General features: G+C 39.8%; 1 protein-coding gene across 1 annotated transcript in view; it reads left to right on the forward strand.

The window, feature by feature from the left end:
- itfg1 (integrin alpha FG-GAP repeat containing 1) overlaps nt 1-13138 on the forward strand; it is a 114551-nt gene that overhangs the window by 27225 nt on the left and 74188 nt on the right. Inside the window, exon 8 of the mRNA XM_058630204.1 lies at nt 4946-5027. Within this exon, the coding sequence (XP_058486187.1) occupies nt 4946-5027 (82 nt within the window). The remainder of the gene's footprint in view (nt 1-4945; nt 5028-13138) is intronic.

Here is a 13138-nt window from a genome sequence, read left to right on the forward strand (position 1 = left end):
GTATTCATTAATTCATGGTCTGCAAACATACTTTTGCGATTTTGTATTTAGTGCAAAAAATGAGTGCTTTCTTGAACATCATATATTTAGATTTGACAGGATTTAGTGAGTTACAGCATCTTAGTTTATCGTCTCTTTTAGACCTGCATGTTTAATTGATAAAACGATTATTTCATTTACTTTATTTTTTAATATTCAAAACAAGTTATTGGACTTTTCAGCTTTTTAATGAATATGCATTCTTAATCAAGTGAATAGTTTGTGGTTTCTTTGCTCCATACAACAGAAGTCATTCAAACTGTGCATAATTTCATGCTTGACACAGATCAGCCTTTTCTGAACCACTAACCAATTCATCCAGAAATATTTCAAAGACTTTTTGATTCTGAAGATAATTGTTAAAGTAACTTTATCCTGGCCTCATATTAAAGATTGATACACTGCATGTCTACACTTTCAGGCACATGGGCACTTAATCCGACCATTCCGAGCCTTCACTGTACATAACATGACATAGACACAATTTTCCCATCAGTGTTTTCATTAAATCTGCATCATATTGGTTCATTTTGTTGTCGGAGCCATGTTGAATCACATCAGTTTGCTACAGACTAGATTCATTCTCTTGCAGTTTTCTTAGGCTCTTAAATGTCTTACACCTCTACAAATGTGCATTTGTCATACGGCAGCTGTGCTTGTTGCGCGAGTGCGCCTGTGATACGCGTTGGGCGTGATATGAACAGAAGGGAAGGATAATAACATGACATGTAATCCTTTCATCTTCACACATCAGTCAGCTGTTTTTAAACTGCCGCTATCTGGCACACACAGGCATGCACGCGCGCGTACACACACACACACACACACACACACACACACGGCTTTAATCATGTCATTCTGCAATCAAGCAACCAGCACCCATTAATCACGCTGAGGTCTCATCCTCAACTCATAGAATTAAGACCCCATTGCCACATCTGTAGGGGCTTCTGTGCATGTTGATGTGTGTGTTTATACATCTCTTTGTGTCTTCCAAAAGTTCTCTGCCTCAATCCTCAATCTTTGTAACACAAACTTTCACTCACCGTTGCTGGCTCACACTGATACACACTCTCAATCCCACATAGAGCCAGATTATTGTGAACATCTTATCCCCTTGGCCAATAGTAGCTTTGATCACCTATCTGCTTAAAAAGTGTTTTACTCCCAAGGAAATCCACAAATGAATGGTCAACATTCTCTGTCCGATATTCAACTGGTTACTGATTTCAACCAGTTGAATATGACCCATTGTAGGGACACCCACAATCAGCAACCATGGATGATCAAGTGGTCATGGATTATAGTGTCCAACACATTAGGGAGTGCTCATAGCTGGCTTCTTGTAAATGGATCAAACCATTGTATGCTTTAGAATTACAATAACTGAAGAATAAATCAAAAGTTCAAAAAAGTAGAGGAGAGCTTCGAGCTGGTGTGCTTTCGCTCCAGAACAACGATCACACAGCACAGGTGGCAGTGGGAGAGACAGCCGAATGTATCTATGATCAGTTGCCCACATTACTCACCTGACCTGGCACCAGCTGACCTCTACCTGTCAACCTGAAATCCTACTTTTGTGGTCACAATTTAGAGAGAAACGATGAAGTCATCCATGTTATTCAGGAGTATCTGAAACTTTTAACATGTGACCGATAGCAAATCTTGAGCACTGGTGCACCAAGTGTGAAGCCGAGAACCTTTTGAAGCACCTTTTTGTGTGTGTGTGCACGTTTGTTTCATTAAGTTTGGTCTAATCGACATCGACTGAATCCACACTGTATACTGTAGTAGGGCTGTCAAAGACATTTGTGTGACCCCCTCCCCTGCATGCACACATACTCACTCTCACATGAGGTTGGGCTGCTCATCTATGGTTCATCCCCGCTGAATAAAGCCAACTGCTAAGCTAACAGCTGAGTCTGCAGATTTGTTGGTTACTGTTCCATGAAGTAGAACCAGAAATACTTCCTCAGGCTGCTTTTCAGATGCTTTGGTGTTGTGATTGTTTAGATTATGTCCTCCATTTACAAGTAAACAACTTAACAGTATCCTCTTATTTTGGGGCAAGGTGGCAGAGTGAATACAGCTGTGAGTGCCGCTTTATCTGCTGGATGACGCGATAATTACTCTGATGTGCTTTTAGGCTGTATATTTTGAGCTCAAACAGGTTTTTAAGATTCAAGTTTGAACTTCTCCCGTTGCCAATTTTGAGCTGATGAAGTAAAAGCCTTCTAATATAGTGATAGCCCTTACATGCACAATGCCCGGCACAGCAGCAGCTACCAATTCTTGGGATAGAAGATTCTTTTATTGCAGTTTTGTACAGGTGTAGCACTTTTTCAAAATCATACAAAACCATTGTATGGGTTTGTATCATCTCTCTGGCATTGGTTTCAGTCACAGTCAGCCTTATTTGTGCTTAGCACACAGATTGAAATCTAAACCTAATCAATCCTTATTACAGTCAGAATAAAAATGCTATTTTACTGTATCTGTAAATGCAATGCAGGGGTTAGTTTTACCATCACCACTTAATTTATAAAATTGTTTGTGTGTATTCTTTCCATACTGAAGCACACACATGTTGAAAAAGGGTGTATACCGTTTTGTTGGTCTGTTCACTCACGGTCTCGCTTATCCCAAAAAAAAATCCTTCAAAAAAGCCTGCATTTCTCCAAATTATTAGAACATCCATCAATATTCAGGATGCATTGTTCCAGTCAAGTAATAATGCATTCAAATGTCAAAATATGGATGGACTAACTGACTTAAGGAGAACGTCAGGTTACATCATAATAAATCTACTGGTCCTTCACATTGGCAGCAGTATTCATTAATCTCTTGCCTGTCATGGGGATGATCAAGCGGGCGCTTGCAATGACAGTGTGTAATTTAGAACTGTGACGCTAACAGAAGGCTAAATATCAATATCTGGCATTTCTGTATTTTCCTCTCAAAAACACTTCTATCTACCTCCCTGGTGCTTAGTGTTTGTCCAAGTGTGATGACACAAAATTGGACTGCTGTGAGAAAAAAAAGAGAATTTGTAGAGTTTGTAGAAGATGTTAGTCACATGTTCACTTTAGAAAATCCTTTGTTCAACCAGAAACATGCCCATGCCTTTATGGCCCTTTCCCACTACACAGTTCCAGCACGGCTCGACTCTGCACTTTTTTTTTTGCTTTTCCATTAGGGATAGCACCTGGTACCTGGTACCTTTTTTTTAGTACCTGACCTGGCAGGTTCCCAACCAGCTGAGCCGATTGTAAATGTGACCACGTCAAAATACTGCCGGCCACTGATTGGCAGAGAGTATCGTCACTGGAAGAGTCATGAGCGCGACATCCGACACAATAATCAAACAGAACAATGCTGAACTCTAGATCGGTTAAAAAGACTTAAATAATCTCCAACTTTTAGCAAGGACATTTGTAAAATTAAAATTAACAGGAGTGTGCTGTATTTCGCAACCACACTGCAGACAGCGGCGAGCCACATTGCAACCCTTTCCGCCGTTCAGTGTGTGTCAGACGGAGACTGTGCTCCAGTCTTGCAGGAAGTACTGAACAAATCTCCTTAATTAACTGAGTCTAACAGCTTTACAACTCACTATTCTCTATTGTGAAACTGCTGTGTCGCTGTATAAAACGACATCACAGCAGTGTCATGCAACCGTGCTGTGATGACTCCGCCAACGTTGAGGAGGTACTATAGTATTGGAAAACGGTACCAAACCCAGTGTTGTGCTGTGCCGGATATACAGTATATAGTGGAAAAGTGCCATTTGATAGTAGAAGATCAACGTTACTCAAGTGAACGGTTGATAAGCAGAAATATAATATGTCCATTTGAATGTTATTTTCTCATTTATGGTGATAATAATAATACTAATGTGTGCATGCTGTTTATATTATGTAAATGTTGAGCAGTTAATACATTTTATTTACATATATATGCACACACACAATATATGGAACGGTCCCTGAATTAATCTTTGTACATCTCTGCCTCTCTCCGTCTCCCTGTTACTTCGTCTCTGCTCTGCCCAGATTCACATCTACACACACTGCTATCATACATGACCTCCATTTCCCAGCAATATGCTTACGTCCTCTTCTCTCTGCCTTCTCCTCTTTAAAGGGCACCACATGCCAGCGGCATCCGATGTGCGTCAGAACACTTTCACCCGTTGTTTTCTATGCAAACTCACGCACAAGCTGTTAAACCTGTGATCACGTACCTTGTCAGGATATGCCACAGTACCATTTTCCTCTAAAAAGGCAGCTGTCTTCAGTACAACTTGAGAAGTGTGGAAAATTTGCGACACATATTGAAGCCAGTTTCCAAGCATAAACAATAGAGGTTTCCAGCATCTTGGATGTGAGGATATTTGGTGACGGTTCTCGTCTAAGAATAAAATAGATTGTATGTCTTCGGTTTGAACTGTTGGTCAGACAAACAAAGCAATTTGTTGTATTAACAATTCATTGATTCAGTGAATGTTTCAAGAACGTGTAAACATTTGCTGGCCCTCGCTTAATTGTGACATTTGTTTTTGAATTTGTTTTTCAATACTGTTTGGACATAATTGTATGATGACTTACACACAAGCCATTCTTTGTAGCTAAGTTGCCATCGTCCATTGAAGGCAACTGATCCATGGTCCTGTAGAGTAATAGCACTGAGTCCTTGTGTTTATTTTGCCCACTTTTGTTGCTGACGTTTATGTATCACATCACAGCCAGTGGATCAGATACATGACACACTATATTGAATTGAAGGTGATTTATTCATGACTCATGAACAGTCTAGTAGTTATAATATGTATGAGCTCTAATGAAACTGCCTAATCCCTCTCTTTTCTTTTCTCTGGCTTCTGTTTGCATAATTGTTTTTCTCACAGGACGGGAATTTCACCAGAGTTGAAGTCATGCCAGCACATCCGCCGGTCAGCACTGTTGGACAATCCTCCTTTGTCGACTTTGGTGAGCATGACTTTTTGTCGTTTCTGAAAATCCTGGTTTGTTTGTGTGCGGTTGTGAACAGTGTACAGTGGAACACAGATTTAAATTTTCTATAGATGTGGTCAGTCATAATGTAAAAAAATCAATAGTGTATAACAATCCCTGTAGATCAGCAGTTTCTGAAATACTGCCTGGAACCAACAAATGGGTTCAAAGTCACTTAAATCACCTTTCTTCCCCGTTCTACTTCTCTTAATGCAGTGAGTTGCTGTAGCGTGATCAGCTGATCATATTTGAGTTACAGTACATACTGTACGTGTAGATTTCTGTGGCAGATTCAGCCCTTAAGCCTACTTTGCATTTGAAGTTATGCAAATATGACTGTCTGGTCTTTACAGCTTTGTAACACACACTTTCTCACTCACACACATGCTCCCGCCTTTACCGTGACAATCATACACATTCACTCACCGTTGCTGGCTCACACTGATTCACACTCTCACTCCCACATACAGCCAGATTTTTGTGAACATCTTATCCCCTTAAACAATCTTGGCCAATAGTATTCATTGTTTCGCTCAGGTTTACATTAATCCTCAGCAAATCCCTGCTGGCGCTCTAATCTCCAGACTGCAGCCTGCACCCCATAAAGTTACCGCTGGTCTCTTTGTCTGAGCAAAATCAGCTATGTTTGTGTTTTAAATACTTCTCATAACATAATGACATACAACGGTAGGGTGGAAGATGAAAAACAAACGAGTGATAGTCGTGTCTCTCTCAGTTTCCGCCAAAAAGGGACAATGTGCTGTTCCCCCAGGTGACATAATGTAGCTGGTCAGGTGCCTGAGGTAGAAGACCTCCAATTTTAAATGTGAATAAATGTGTGTCAAACAGCCCTGAAGTACATGCTATAAAGCTGTGTGTCCCTCAATGAACAAACTATATTGAGCTAGCTCACCAAAATAGTTATAACGGGTCCATTGACACCAGAAATTGATGGAGTTAAATTTGTCCTCACAAAATGTGGCTGTGGGTGAGGGTCCGCCACAAGAATCAAGCCAGACAATGCCAACTGTAGATCAGTTAAAAAGACTTAACAATCCTAAAAGTGTGGGTTAATCTCCAACAATTACCAGGGAAATGTCTAAAATCTTATTTAACGGAGGAGTAAATTTTAATAATAATATTAACACAGAACCAGAATCTTTTCATCCGATGAAAACATTTTTTTTACTGTACGCAGTTCAAGTGAGCAGGGAAGAATACTGCGAAAAGATTGTAACTTATAGTCACTCAAACTGCCAGAACCAGGCACAGCAAGTTCAAGAGTAATGCTCAGATGTCCGCAAACATTTGCTTTCATCATGGCATGTTTGCTGCAGCAACATGTAGATGCAAATTGTGTTGCTTTAATCTGTGAATGGCACAGTGAAAGTTAAATCTGTCCCCAAGTTCATATTCACACCAGTCTTTCACCCTTTTTCAGTTATTTCTAACCTCTAACATTAAGACCCTTATGAGTAACTGATGCTGTTCTTAGCTGTGTAAAAATTCACGCTTTTTTAATTAACTTTATGTGACACATAATGTGTGCACACAGGCCTTTGGTCACATCCCTATTGGTCAGCTGTTGGATGTTAATCTCATTGCTTCTAGGAGTGTGCATCAAATATTTAGTGAACAAACTTCCCCTTACAAAATTGGCTATAATGTATTAGCCAGAGGGGCAATGACCTGTGTGTGTGTGTGTCTGTGTGCATGTGTGAGCGTGAGCATGCATGTTGTGTAATTTGCTTGAGAACATGTATGTGTGTATTCATCATCTCTGTGAGCAGTGGTTTTTTTTTCTTTTTTTTTTAATCTCAAGCTTATCTCGACAAAACTTTTTCATTTCTATAATCTCTTCCTTCACGGCACAAATGTCACTTCAAGGCGTTGCCCTCCTTAGCTGGGAGTTGAAGCCTTTGAGGGTCACGCTTCTAATACTGCTTCAAATTCTGAGAGAGAGAGAGAGAGAGAGAGAGAGAGGTGCGTTGCCGGATGTAAGGTTTCTGTCAGATTGTGTCTTCTCTATTCCGGCCCTCCTCGCCTGTCACTATCTATCTTTATTATTCTTGATCTGTGATATATTCTCTATCTCCAGCTTACTCAATTGTCACACTTGTTTTCCCTGTCTTTCCTTTACAGCTTGAGGTGTCTTTAGAGTTTATTCATAATGAAAAATCTCACTTTCTCCTCCGCAGTTTTCATCAGAGCCTTTCTAGTTATTATTCTTTGTTTTAAGATATATTATCTGCTGTAACTAATATGTAATATGTTGAATAATAATTCATATCACTAAATACATTATAATAGGAATATCAGAGCCACTGTATCAAAAAATGTCTGACTTTAGTTTGACTTGCATTCATCGTTGCGTTTCTCTGCGTTGTTGTCTATATCTCTGATTCCCACATGTCGGGCTGAGACAGAGAAATGTTCTGTACCAACAAGGGAAGAGCTGGATTTGAGGTTGAATTGAAGCCTCGGAATGAGTCAGAGAAGATTAACTCTTGTAGTCATTGTTAATATTTGAATGCCACATGTCTACAATAGATGCTTTTTGGCCTGAAGCACAAATGTTCCTTCCTTTACAATAATGTTATATCTGTTAGACGAGTGAGCACAGAAGTCATGTGGTTCCTTTTTCAGTGCTCGTTTGAAGTCTCCATGGTCATATACAAGTAGTGAACTCTGCTATTTGTGATAGCAAGCAGCAAGGAGTTTAAAACAAACTATATGAAGTTAATTGTCTCAAAATAGTTCAACTGCAGCGATGACCCTGAACACTGTGCTGTACGGTTATCCAGTTTGTATTTTAATTAGACTAAACCTCCTACGTATGTATGTATAAATACAACAAAAACGACAACATGTTTTGAAATATTTACAAATACATGATTATCGTAAGAGAGGTGTTAACAAATTATAGTGGCATTTACAGTTTAGCCACATCAGCAGCATTGCTTGATGAATGAACATTGTCAGTTGTACACACCGAAATTACAGTAAGATGAAATAGACATACATGGTGATCCTTTTTAATTGAGTTTAGTTTATTTATTTCATTCATTCATTGACAAAAGGAAAGGACAATTTAAAAGAACCCAAAATCTCCATAATATGATTTAAAGGGAGCAGAAAGAATAGTTATCTCATTAAATTTGCCCCTTTGTCGCAATGAATACAATAACTGCAGCCTGACACAGCCTCTACATTCTTTTTATATTTCCTGAACATACTTATTTAATATAATTCCTTTAAATATTACACTGGGTTTTGATTTTTTAGTTACTTTGTTCCATCAGTTTAGCCCTGAATAATCCTCGCTTTTTTTAAATCTCTCTGTTCCTTTTAAATTATAATATTTTTTTCAAATCTTTTGTGGATGTAGATTGGAAAACTTTTTTAATGAGCTTAACATAATTTGTAAAATACTGTAATGTACCAACTCAAGAAATTTCAGCTTTCCCCTGGAGTCATCATGAGGGTGAGATTTGTGGTTTGATGTAAATGTCCCACATTAATACTGGATAGATCACAATGAAACTGACAGTCATGCCACTTTCAGGATGACAGACACAAGTCAACATTGTTTTTGTTTGTTTAATACTTTGGTTTAAGACCGAAATATCTATCTGTATCATCTATATCAATATTATATTTAGATATAATATGTTTTTGTTAAAAATAACTCTACATTCTTAAAGCTATCACTGATCTGGAGTGCTTGTTCAATGACATGCGTCTGTCAATTTAGAGGTTGAAAGTAAATGTCAGAGAAACTTGTCAAGTGTCCACAAGGCTTTATCTCGTCAGGAGCCAGACCTCCACACAGTGAAGCTCAGCGGTTTCACAGTCCAACAGTTGTGTTCATGGGGTGACATAGTGGGCGGGGGGGAAGGGAAGGTGACTGCCAACAGCAATGAACAGGGAGTTAGCCGCAAAAAGACTGACACTGACAGCAGGTAACAAGGTGGTGAACATGTGTAGACCTGCTAAACATCAAAGTGTGAGCGGTGTAATTAGGGCTGGGCAATATGGCCAAACAAACCTGATTAAGTTTGGCTCCTGAATGTTAAAGGAACCCAGTTAATTGTGATTTTAAAACGTCTTAATGGACAGGAAACGAGCAAATGCTTGTGTCTTTGTGTCTTTGAATCCATTATTTTCATTGTAATTAATGTCATATTCACATAGCTACTAACATGCCTTTGTGTGCTTCGGATAAATGTAAGAACTCCAGTTACAGGTGTAACTAATCACTTGTGTGCGTACTTGAAGTGATCGATTGACGTTGCACCTGCAGCTTACGTCACAGCTTAGTTTCATATGTTTCAGTTGAGGTTACGACATGGAACAGGAAGACCACAGATTACAACATCGCAATCCAATAACAAAAAAAACACAGCATCAATGCAAATGGTTATATTTAAAACAAACAAATAAGTCACTGTTTATTGGGACTGCACAGGAGATGCCGTTTTGGCATCCATGCCTTTTTATTTTTTTACATCTCTGTTTATATTGTATCCACCTAATTGAATAGTGCTCCTACCCACTGGTACAGTCTGTGCCTGTCCACTAGTCCAACTCTGTTGATATAATTATCATTCTGTGTTTTTCTCTCTGTGTGTTGCCATTTTATGTTGACCGGCATATCTCCAGGCTAATTAGAGAGCCGGATTTGGGCTTCCCTGAAATGAATGACTGCAGGGAGGCGGAATGAAAGAGGAGAGAGAAACGGAGGCAAATGAAAGACAGAGGCAGGACAGCACACTTCACGGATGATATGAGCTGAGACAGAAAAAAGAGGAGAGAAATACGAGTATTCTGCTGAGGTGGGTGATCTGGAAAGGGAGGAGGTAAAGATAGCAGGGAGGATAATGAGGGAATTAAGAAAAGGAGGGTATGAGGTTGAGCAGAGAGCAGCAGTGCATCCCTTTGTGTTCTAGAGTCAGTTCTCACTCCCGCTACAGTACATTTTCTCCTCTGTGACAATAGGAGGAATGATACAGTTAATACCTTAGAAAGTTATTTGATACTTACCAATACTCCAAAGTGTCTCCACAGTTGCTATCATCAGGGAAAGTTCATTCAGTGAACTGTAGCAGACCTATTACTACCTATTACTAAAATAAAAAAGCTGAAAAATCATTTTTATATCAGTTATTTATTTACTAGTTAGTTAGTTATTTATTATTTAGTTTTAGATGCATAAAACGGCTCGATGATGTATCACAGTTATGAGACAGATATGATGGTTAGTGTCGACCTCTCTTAACGCCTCTCCAGCCTTTGCTTTCTCATTTGGCTTTTAGTCCGACCACTTTTATCTCACTTAAATATTCAAAAGCCTTTGGTTGAGTAAAAAAAAAACACGTGCATCGTGTTTAATGTCCACTCCCAGTCACCTGACAAACGCTCTATTCTATTTGAATGAAATCATAATCACATTCAGCAATTTTCACAAATGAAAATTGAAATTTCTAACTGTCAAACTGCCAAACATAACATACCGAAGTACTTTCCACAAGCAGCATGCATTGGCTAAACGTATACACAGTAACACATCCACACATCTCTGTTTGTGTTCTTAACGGATGCACAGCATATGCCAGACAAAACAGGACCATCTGCCTTATCACTGAGGTAATTATATTTTTCAAAATGACAGCGGTCCCATGCATAATTCATCATTAGGTAAAGCACAACAAAGTCCCGCAACCAAGTGTGTCAGGCAGCTTCACTGCAGGTACGGTGGAGGGGAGGCCGTTTCTGTGACCAGCAGCTCTCTAAGATAGATACAGCGAGACAGAAACGTGTTTGGAAGTGATATTTAAAATTGGAAGGCCTGTCATTGTGCAGTGTGTGTGTGAGTCTATGTGTGTGCTGGTAAGTCGGCATGTTAACAGGACACCCTGTTTCTCTTTGCTTTCCCCCCTCAGGCATTCTTTCCTCCACTCATCTTATTATATTATGTTGTATTCGGCCTCCTCCTCCTCCTCCTCCTCTCCCTCATTTCTTTCTGACTCAGACTCTCCCTAACCACAGTATACCTTTCACAGGCTTTTTGAGTCTCTTCTCCTTTCCCAGTTTCCGATCGCCATTACTATATTCCTCAGTGCCACACTCACACACAGAGCTCACGGACTGCTGCCTGACTAGTTAAGATCAGAGTGAGCTTTGTAAGTAGTATCACATAGCAACATGCATCGACGTTTATGTAGAAGACATCCCTCCAGACCCTATTAATGAAGTAAAAATGTGGCAAAGGGAAAAATAAAATCCCCCTAATCATGCACCATTTTGCGAGATTTCTCGCATTGAGAAATATTCCAGTCCAAATGCTTGTGATCAAATCTCCCGGGCTTACTGCCTCTGAGTTCAGAGAAAATTTGCATATGTGAATATGCGAACTGCAGAGCATTTAACACAAAAGTGTCCTTCATTAAACATAAAGCTCACATCTTTCTCTTTTCCTTGGTTTAATATCTGCTGTAGAGTAATTATTCCTGAGTAGCACTCTTAATTAAATGGCTCCACCTACAGTGATCTACAGACTAATTAGCATTTAATTATTGAAGGAATTCTAAACTGCATGTAAAGCAAATGCAGAGTTTCTCCTCCTCGCACTTTATGTATGTTAGAAAACAGCTCCAGGCATGTGCCACATAGGCGGTCGTCAACTACTGGAGTGGCACTGGACAACAGGGAAAACAGGAGAGAAACTGTTTTTAGTCTTGACTGAAACACATCTATAATGTGTGAAGAGGAGGAAACCTAACATTTGCAGTTTAGTATTCTGTACTTACACTGAAAAACAGTGACGTTAAGATGCTTTGGTCCCCACTAAAGCATGTGTGGGTGTTTGTGTGTGTGCGTGCACATACTTATTTTTTGTTGTCTCTTCAGGACCTTTTCTGGTATAAACACTGACCTTGTCAGTACCAGTAGTCCTCATGGAGACCAGTCCTAATTCTGAGGAACTGGTTAAGTTTAAATTGGGGTTAGGTTGTCAGAGTTAGGCATGAACTGGCTGTGGTGAAGGTTAAGGATAAGGCTTTGGTTAGGTGTGTGTGTGTAACGCTTTAGAGCAGAGAATGTTGTTGGAATTTACACAATTTTTTTTTCAATTATACCTCCCCATGGATGTCATCTTATCTATCAGACACTACTTATGTCAGTTGTTTTCATTAGTCCAAAGGTAATCCAATGAGAGTTTTGACAGTCAATGTCAATGGTGATGATCATTGTCATTGATCATCAAGTTCAGTCTCACACAAGGACATTTGGACTTCGGGACCATGTGACAATGGTGAAATCAGACTTGCCAAACCAAACCAACAAATCTACAAATAGTTCGACCTCCATGTAGCTTGTGCACAAATCATGCACACGTGACAGTGACACACACACACACACACACAAATCTCTGTCCTCTGAGAGCACAGAGTTCATAATGAGACGCAGGCAACATCCCAACATGTACGTCTGTGCGTATGCATGCAGGTAGTCATTTGCATTGTTATAGGTATTGTGCCGTATACGCTGCATGCCAATGTGTATTTGTACATTTGTATTTTCTGACTCTCTCTATCTCCGTCATGTTGGATTTAGCTATTTTCTTTTCTGTTTTCCCTCCGTCTTCTGCCCACGTCCTTCACAGGCCCTCCCTCTACTCAACGGCGTCTCTTTTTCATACTTACCTGCAGATTCTCTGCGGCTCTCTCAGCCAATATTCATCACACCGTACATCGTCAGTAGGAGGAAGAGATGAAGATGGGAGGGAAGGAGGGAGGGGGAGTGTGACTTAAAAGGAGCAGAAGTCGGAGAATCAAGCGGCATTAACAGTGAGGAGTGAGTAACTGAGAGGAGGTGGGAGAGAGGAGATGAGTTAAAGGGAGACAGATGCATAGACTGATGAAAAATGAAGTAATTGAGGAAAGGTGGTATAGAAGGAGGGAGACTTACTATAGAGAACTGACAGTGAGTGCCAGAGATTGAATGACGAGCGATGACCTCTGTGAGACTAATTACTGATTTTCATTCTGTCACTCTTTCGCCGCGTCTTTGTCTGCACTGTCACTATC

The sequence above is a fragment of the Solea solea genome, chromosome 5 (assembly GCF_958295425.1).
Source record: "Solea solea chromosome 5, fSolSol10.1, whole genome shotgun sequence".
Classification (NCBI taxonomy): Eukaryota; Metazoa; Chordata; class Actinopteri; order Pleuronectiformes; family Soleidae; genus Solea; species Solea solea.